The 8281-nt window shown below is 69.1% G+C and overlaps 1 protein-coding gene across 1 annotated transcript; it reads right to left on the bottom strand.

The window, feature by feature from the left end:
* Positions 1-406: 406 nt before the first annotated feature.
* On the bottom strand, positions 407-6687 carry CD40 (CD40 molecule). Its single transcript, XM_062588943.1, has 9 exons — positions 6547-6687; positions 4670-4751; positions 4059-4184; positions 3639-3782; positions 3342-3441; positions 2408-2469; positions 2057-2155; positions 1610-1635; positions 407-1287 (listed from the first exon to the last, which is right to left on the bottom strand). Exons 1-9 carry the CDS (start codon positions 6592-6594, stop codon positions 1132-1134), a joined length of 843 nt encoding a protein of 280 aa, XP_062444927.1. The 5' UTR covers positions 6595-6687; the 3' UTR covers positions 407-1131.
* Positions 6688-8281: the final 1594 nt, after the last annotated feature.

Genomic DNA, 8281 nt, shown 5'->3' with positions numbered 1-8281 from the left:
GCTGCTCTGGCCCCGGTGCTGCTGCCTCCCCGCAGCTCCCGCGCAGGATGGTTCCCCTCCCTCTGCCCAGCCCACGCAGGAAGGGCTCCGCCAGGCTGGCCGCTGCGCAGGGACGAGACGGGCGCTGCAGCGTGGTGCCAGCACCATCTCCTGGAGAGACGCGGTGGCTCTGGCAGGACACGGGAAGCGGCATCCGTGCAGGCAGGCCAGCTGCCCCTGGCATGCCCGGCCCCGTGGAGCCGCTGTGGATGGTCACCCCTGTGCAGCCCCAGCTGCGCCCTGCGACCCCGAGCCGGGCAGGGAGCAATGCCAGCTGCAGGGCCTCTGTCCTGCCTTCCTCTTCATCCCGTGTCTTTTCCCTGCCAGACTGCCCCAGCCTTAACCACCAGAGAAAAGACAGGATGGGTGTAGGACAGCAAATGCTGTATTTCTCCCCTGAGCAGCCTGTTTGTGCTGGGGCAGCACAGCACACCCAGCACCCAGGCAGGTGCAAGGACAGGGCTGCTGCCCTGCCCCAGGGGCAACAGCCGCTGCCGGGCCAGCCCTTCTCCACCGCCTGCCCGGGGCCACAGGGCCGAGCTCCAGTGTGGGTCCCTGCACGGGCGGCCAAGCTGTGCACTGCTGTGGCCTCCCTGGAGGAGGCAGAGCTGTGCTCTGCCGTGACATTGCCATGCCGAAGCCGAGCCGTGCTCTGCCGCGGCATCCCCACGCAGGACCAGGCCCCGCCGTGACATTGCCGTGCCGAAGCCAAGCCGTGCCCTGCCGGGGCGTTTCTGCATGGTTAGCCAAGCGCTCTCTGCCGCGATGTGCCCATGTGTTCAGGGAGACCAGGCTCTGCTGCGGGGTCTGTGTGCAAACCGCTGTGCTGTGCTCTGCCATGGCACCCGCGGGCAGGTAGCTGCTCTTGCATCCCCATGCCGGCAGTGGAGCTTTGCTCTGCCACAGCACTCCCACGTGGGCGGCCGGACCAGGCTCTGCTACAGTGCTCCCATGTAGGTGGTCACGCCATGGTCCATGGCACTGTCACATCTGCACCCAGGCCAGATGCTGGCCTTCCTCCCTGGCTGGAGAAGGGACCGAGGATGGAGCTGGCCTTGGTCTGTGCTCCTGGGGGAGGCTGCACCTGCGCCCTCACAGCCTCTCCTGCTCCGACATGCGGCTCTCCTTGCCGTCCTCCTGGGCCACAGGCTGGCCTCTCAACAGGGTCTCCTGCACGGGGAAGACGTCGTCCCCCACCTCGACGGGCTGCTGGACCTTCGTCATCCCTCTGGGCTTCCCTGTCTCCATCTGTGCAGGGACAGGGGCAGTCAGGCAGCCGAGACCCACCTCTGTGGCCACATCTATGCACAGACCCCCGCGGTGCTCCCGTGGCAGGCCAGGGCATCACTCTGCCCAGTCCCTTCCTGCCTCAGCATTTGCTAGCTGCATCGCTGGGCTGTCCTAACCCTTGTGTCGACCCAGCCGGGCAGGCCAGAACAGCCCAAGCCCTGCCCGTCCCTCTACCCCAGCTGCAGAGCCACAGTCCCTGCTCTGCTGTCGGCACGTTTCTGGCCCTGCTGGGGAGGGACCCCCCCTCCTGCTGCCGGGGGAGAGCCTTGGGCTGACTCACCTGCTCCTGCACCTGCCGCCTGGGATCTGGGGGGAAAGAGAGAGAGAGAAGGTAACAGTCAGGGCAGCACCCCGTCCTGTGCCAGCACTGGTGCCTCGCAGATGGGTGCTGGGCACTGTGAGAGAGCTGGCCTGCACCTGCCCTGCGCAGGCGCCTCGAGAGCCGGGCTGCAGCAACGCAAATGCACCCACAGGCTGTGGGACCGCCAAGCGCAGGCGCCTCGAGAGCTGGGCTGCAGCAATGCAAATGCACCCACAGGCAGTGGGACCATGTGCATGATGCCAGCACCCACTGAGCATGCGGGGCGATGGATTCGGGGCAGTAATGCTCTGGCAGCGTCCCCCAGATGAGCTGCCTCGGTCTCTGCAGAGCTGCAGACATCCCCCTGGCATGGGCTTGTTTGCCTGGGACGCGGCTGGCACCACCTCACAGTGCCCCAGCTCTCACCTTTGTGGACCAGACAGTAGATACAGATGCCCACGAGGCAGGTGACGACAGCGGCGGTGATGGGGATCAGCACCGACAACGAGGAGCGCCTGCTCGACTCTGCGGAGGGTGAGAGGTGAGTACACCACTCTGGCACGCGGTGCTCCCAGCCCGAGTGCCCCATGCGCCTCGGCTCCAGGCCAAGCACCGTGCATATCCCGCACAGGGACGCAGAGGAGCAGCACGACAGGATGCTGGCAGTAACGTCAGGCCCTCATCTCCAAGAGGCCCCCGCAGGGTTGCGAGCGGCAGGGCTGGCCGAGCGGCAGGGCGCTCGCGCTGGAGCAGGCATCCCGGGCGCCGCGCACTCACCGCAGAGCGCGTCCGACGTGTTGGTCCCCTTCGCCTTCACCACGAGCCCCTTCTCCTCACAGCTGCAGACAAGAACAAGACCCTGCAACAGCGGCAGGAGGGGGAGCCCCGGGAAAGGCCGGGGCTGGCGGGGCATGGGAGTGCCCCGGGATGAGGCCGGGGGGCTCCGGAGGGGCTCCGGGCTGGCTGGGCCGGCCCAGGTCAGCCCACGCTGTATGTGTGTGTGTGTGGGGGGGGGTGCAGTGGGTCCCAGCTGGGGCCCTGCTCAGGGATGTGGGAGTGCTGCAGACGGGGAGGAAGAGGAGGGAACAGGGTCGGACCCTGCCCGCGGGGTGGCCCTGGGGCTCGAGTGCTTTAGCTATTCCAGAACGGTTCGGAGACGACTTGATGAGAGGCTACAAGTGGCTCCATGGGGAGGTAATTTCTGGGCACAGATAAAAGCAAAACGAAATCCAATGGCTGGCAGCTGAAGCGAGACTAATTCAGCCTGGAAACAAGGCACACTTCTATCAGGGAGCGCAATTAACCCTTGAACAGCCTCCTAAAGACAGGGGAGCGCTGCCTGCCCCCGGCGTCCTCAGTGCCAGGCTCCCTGTGGGGACAGTGGGTGCCTCCACTGCAATTTTCCAGGCAGGGAGCGCAGTGGGAGGGCGAGCTGTGCTGGATGGGAGCCTCCGCAGCCCCCTGCTCCATGTCCCCAGCGCGGGGCCGGCGCGCTCAGAGGGATGCTGCAGCTGCCCGACCCCTGCTTCGTGCCTGGCCGGGCTGCCCGACCTCACCGCGCCCACGGCGGCTGCTCCCCTCGCTCCAGCCCCGCACCAGCATGACGCTGTGTCCCCAAAACCAGACGTCAGGCCCCCCAAACCAGCTGTCGGGCCCTCAAAAGTGGCTGGCAGCAGGGGATGCGCTCACGGGACGGAGTGTAGGGTTGTACCTCGTCCAGGGGTAGCATGGCTCGGTTTTAGATGAGACGTTGGAGAAGGTGCCTTCAGCGCAGGGCTCGCAGGGGGACGAAGTCCGGGCCGCGGCCTTGGCTGGAAAGGAGCAGGGGTTGCAGCAGGTCAGCTCGGGGCTGCCAGAGGCGAGGGGCCGCAGGCTGGGTGAGCAATGCCGAGGGCGCTGCTGCAGCCGGCAGCTCCCCTGGAGTGAGGAGCGCCTGGAGTCCTGCGGGGATGAGGGGGCTGATGCTGCTGGTGTGCCCCGGGGCCAGCGGAGAGCGGGTCCATCTCACCTGCCACAAAGCCAGCACCCCGCTCGCAGGGCTGGTTCTCCACGCACGTCTGGCAGCTGGCGTCGGAGCAGTGCATGCCAGCCCGGCACTGGCACACCGTGTTGTGTGTCGCGTTGCCTTCCTTCTTGATGACCAGGCCGGCATCTGGGTGGAAGGAGCGAGAGGGAGGTGAGACACTGGCAGGGATGTGGATGGCCAAGCCCCATGGGGAGGGGGGGTGGCCGAGCCCCGCGGGGATGGGGGACGGCTGAGCCCTGCGGGAATGGGTGACGGCAATGAGCCCCATGGGGATGGGGGACGGCCAAGCCCCCTGGGGATGGGGGATGGCTAAGCCCCACGGGGATGCAGGCAGCTGAGCCCCGCATGGACGCGGACTGTGCCACCCCACGCCAGAGCCAGCCAGGACGCGGAGACACTCACTGTCCTCGCAGATGTCATGGGGGGTGCAGTGCCTCTCCTTGGTCCAGCTCTGCTGGTAGTGTCCGCTCTCGCAGGCATCGCAGAGGGAATCCGTCGTGCCGTTGCACTCGGAGACCAATTTTTTCCCTGCAAGTGAGGCTGGTGAGGAGGGGGCCAGGGCAGTGCTGCTGGCTGCCGCTCGCCAGCCGGGCGCTGCTGCGGCAGGGTCCAACTCGCCCGGCTGTGGGCTTGGCGCTGCAGCAGGACAGCCGGGAGAGGCCGTTTGCACGGTCCGAGGGCCAAGGCCTGGGGAATGTCCCGGGAAGGGAGCTGGCAGCGGGCGCAGTGCCGCCAGGAGCACTCTTCCTGCAACCGCCGTACCACAGGATCCCCCAGCTAGTCAGAGCAGGTCTGGGGGTCGATCGGGGCACCCATGAGCTCCCAGATGCTCCAGCGGGAAGGCGAAATGCAAGCGAAGCCGTTGGCCACTGGGCGCAGTGGGGTGAGGCGGCCCTGGCCCCCCTGGAGCTGGTCTAGGGGCTTGCATAGCTGATGCTCCAGTGAGACCCGGTGCTTGGGTCCCGGCACGGCCCGGGCTTGGGGGCACCCGGAAGGGCATGGGGTCTCCGTACCTGGCTGGCACCGGTTGCAGCACTTGTCCTTGTGCTCATACTGCTTTTCAGAGCATTTTATGGCATTGCCAGGCTCCCAGCACTGGAAAAGAAGAGCTGTGTGAGCCCATGCTGCTGCCAGTGCCCCCGGCAGCCTGGCTCCTGCAGGCAGCATGCACTAACCTAAGTGCTAACCCTGCGCCCTGAGGTGAGGCCATCCTGCACTGCTCTTCCCCGGCTGCCCTAACCACAGACCGCAGCTCAGCCGGCTGCGCTGCTGTGTGCCACCAGCGCCCCGTTTGAAGTGGGATGGCAGCAATTCCGGTGCAATGTTTCCCCACGTTTCCTAATATGTGGTGATTGCGCATCACTCTGTGCCCTGCCGCTGCAAACAGCACTGCACCTCCGGACGGGGGGCACAGAGCTGACGGAGCGTCCCCTGCCCAGGAGCACTGTCAGCCCCCTCCCGACACTGCTGCTCCGGCTGTGAGGTGCAGGAAAGCCCAGGGCAGCTGCCTTGTCTGTGCGAAGCTGGCCAGACCCTGCCTTGCTCCCTCCGAGCTGGGGGGCCATTTGCACAGGAAAGGGGGCAAGGGAGGCAGGAGCAACCCTGACCATGGGGCTTAGACCTGGGGTGATTCAGGGCACAGGAGAGCACCTGGGGCATTGCATCCCGGGGGGGGGGGCAGGCCTGGCACTGTGCAGCTCCAGCATGGGGCCGTTCCCCTCAGATCCAGCTGGGTCTGCACCAGCACCGGGTGGAGGGGATGGAGGCACTGGCAAAGCCCTGGTACAAGACAGCTGCGGGGGCTGTGGGGTCCGTGGGGGAGGGTGGGCTGTGAGCGAGGGGTGCCACGGCCAGTGCGGCTGGTGCAGGGGTCCCGCGGGGCTGCTCTGCTGAGGAGCGGAGGGTGGCAAAGGCGCAGGGTGAGGTTTGGTGTCGGGGCGCCTGACTGGCAGAGGGGAACCGGCCCTGAGGGCACCCGACACCCTGCGTTTCTCTTGCGTAGCAGGAAAGGGAACTGAAAGGGGCTTTCGCGCGCTTGGCCCTACGCCCGAGCCTGCCAGCTCCCCCAGTGCCATCGCTCTGGCTGTCCCGCCATAGGCTTGTCATGCACCAGCCGTGTGCCCCCTGCATTGGGGGCTCGGCCCGGGACCCGCGCGCCTGGGCCCCACAGGGCTGGTGGGCTCCCATGGGGATGCTGCACCCATCCGTGCCTGCTCCCCAGCCAGGCTGGTGGGAGACCCCTGCTTCGGGGTGCCCGCTCCCCAGGCAGAGAGCGCCGGCAGCACGGGGACCCCCAGCAGCACCCTACCCTCTGCCCCAGCTCACCCGTGGACACAGAGAGCAGGAGCAGGGGTCCAGCGAGGCAGGCGCGCGTGGGAAGGTGCGGAGGGGCCGAGCACTGGCTGGGAAATTCCCAGCCACAAAAATGAGGAACAGTAAACTTTTGAGTCTTGAAGCGGGAGCGCTGGCGCGGGGCGCCCAGCCAGGATTTCCTTTACGGCTTTCTCAGCACAGCACGGCGGCGGCGCTGGCCGCGGGCCGTTCGTGCCAGGACAGGGGGCACGGCCTGCCCGCGCCCCCCCCCCCACCCCGTGTCCCGTCCCCGTGGCCGTCCCCGTGGCCGTGGCGGGCTCCGGCCAGCAGCGCTCCCACGGGGCAGCCCACGCCGCGGCATGGCACGACACGACACGGCGGCCCGAGGGCGCTGCCTTCCTGGAAGGCGCCGCGCTGCCCAGGCACTGCGGGGGTCTCGGGGCCGCGGGGAGGGGGCGCCCGGCGCCGCCCCCGCCCCGGCCTGGCCCGGCCCGGCTCGGCCCCGCGGCGCCGCGGCCGGCGGCGGGGCGAAGGGGCGCCGCGCCGTCGCGCAGCCCCGGGGGGACGCGGCACTTACGCCCCAGAGCAGCGCGCAGAGGAGCCCGAGGAGCCGGAGCAGCTTCATGGTGCGCAGCGTCCGCAGCGGCGGCGGCGGCGGCGGCGGCGGCGGCGGCGGCGGGGCAGTCCGTAATAACGCCGCGGCCCGTTTCCGCCCAGGAAGGGGACGTGGGGCCGCCCATGCTCGGCTCAGAGCAGCCGGGCTCGCAGCGGCGGGCGTGCTCAGGCAGCGGCCGCTCCCCTCGGGACTTCCCCGCGCGGGCCGTCGAGGGGCCGCAGCCGCCCCCACTCCGCGGGTGGGCGCGCTCACAGGACGCGCGGCACCGTCTCACCAGGGCCGCCGGGATCGGTGCCACATGGAGCGCGCAGCTCTTGCTGCCTCGCTGGGGGCTCCTGGGGACCACGAGGCCCGGCCCCTCGGGATGCTCCCAGGGACCACGAGTCCCGACCCTCGGGATACTCCTGGGGACCACGAGGCCTGGCCCCTCGGGATGCTCCCAGGGGCCACGAGTCCCAACCCTCGGGATACTCCTGGGGACCACGAGCCCCGGCCCCTCGGGATGCTCCCAGGGACCACGAGTCCCAACCCTCGGGATACTCCTGGGGACCACGAGGCCCGGCCTCTCGGGATGCTCCCAGGGGCCACGAGTCCTGACCCTCAGGATACTCCTGGGGACCACGAGGCCCGGCCCCTCGGGATGCTCCCAGGGGCCACGAGTCCCGACCCTCGGGATACTCCTGGGGACCACGAGGCCCGGCCCCTCGGGATGCTCCCAGGGGCCACGAGTCCCAACCCTCGGGATACTCCTGGGGACCACGAGGCCCGGCCCCTCGGGATGCTCCCAGGGGCCACGAGTCCTGACCCTCAGGATACTCCTGGGGACCACGAGGCCCGGCCCCTCGGGATGCTCCCAGGGGCCACGAGTCCCAGCCCTCGGGATACTCCTGGGGACCACGAGCCCTGACCCACAGGATGCTCCCAGGGACCACAAGCCCTGGCCCCTCGGGATGCTCCTGGGGCACATGAACCCCAACTCCTCGGGATGCTCCCTGGGCTCACACGCCCCAACTCCTTGGGATGCTCCTGGCGGCCACAAGCCCTGGACCCGCAGGTTCCTCACCAGGCTCACCCTGACTCCTCGAGATGCTAGTTTGCCCAGGGAGATATACGGCGGAGAGCAGAGGGCGAGGGCTGTACACCCCAGCATGGGTCTGTTCCCCAGGGTCTTTGCCAGGGGCAGCAAGAGCAGCTCCCCAGAGTCCGTCACTCCAGGCTGTCGGGAGCCCTCCTGCACGGCGCCGCTCTCATGCTTCTGCCCACCCCAGCATCCGGTGGGTGCCACCCTGCCGGGCCGGGAGTGCCCCTGCCTGCAGCCCTGGTCGTGGCTCAGCGAGCAGCACCACAGCCGGGCACCCGCTGCCGGACTCCATTGGCAGCGTGGAGCTGCGGCAGAGCGGCCAGGGAGTCCCCGGGCAGGGGAACCCCGCGGCACAGACCCCGCCGGGCCTGGATGGCCCCACGCGCCGGGGCGCGCACGTGCTACCAGCACGGCCCCGGCAGCGAGCTGCGTGGCCGACGCGCGGCAGGCGTGCGCCCGCCCCAGAGCCCATCACCTGCTGCTGGGGGCTGGAGCCACCGTGTCCTCGCACGGTGGCTCTGTGCGAGTGCCAGGGGACTGGCTGCGTGACTGGCTCCCTGCCCGTGCCGTGTCCCTGCCGCGCCGCCGGTGCCTCCCCGGGCGCACGGCGAGGGC

This window comes from Rhea pennata, chromosome 16 (genome assembly GCF_028389875.1).
Source record: "Rhea pennata isolate bPtePen1 chromosome 16, bPtePen1.pri, whole genome shotgun sequence".
In the NCBI taxonomy this organism is placed as follows: domain Eukaryota; kingdom Metazoa; phylum Chordata; class Aves; order Rheiformes; family Rheidae; genus Rhea; species Rhea pennata.
The sequence above is the reverse complement of the archived record's forward strand: the minus strand, read 5'-3'. Positions and strand labels throughout refer to the sequence as shown.

Bases quoted from the DNA above. Each gene is read 5' to 3' on its own strand.
- CD40 (XM_062588943.1), bottom strand. From the start codon at position 6,594: ATGAAGCTGCTCCGGCTCCTCGGGCTCCTCTGCGCGCTGCTCTGGGGC. The intron at 4,752-6,546 runs GTAAGTGCCGCG...CTTCTTTTCCAG, and splicing joins TCTGCGCGCTGCTCTGGGGC to TGCTGGGAGCCTGGCAATGC. The intron at 4,185-4,669 runs GTACGGAGACCC...CCTCACTTGCAG, and splicing joins CTGCAACCGGTGCCAGCCAG to GGAAAAAATTGGTCTCCGAG.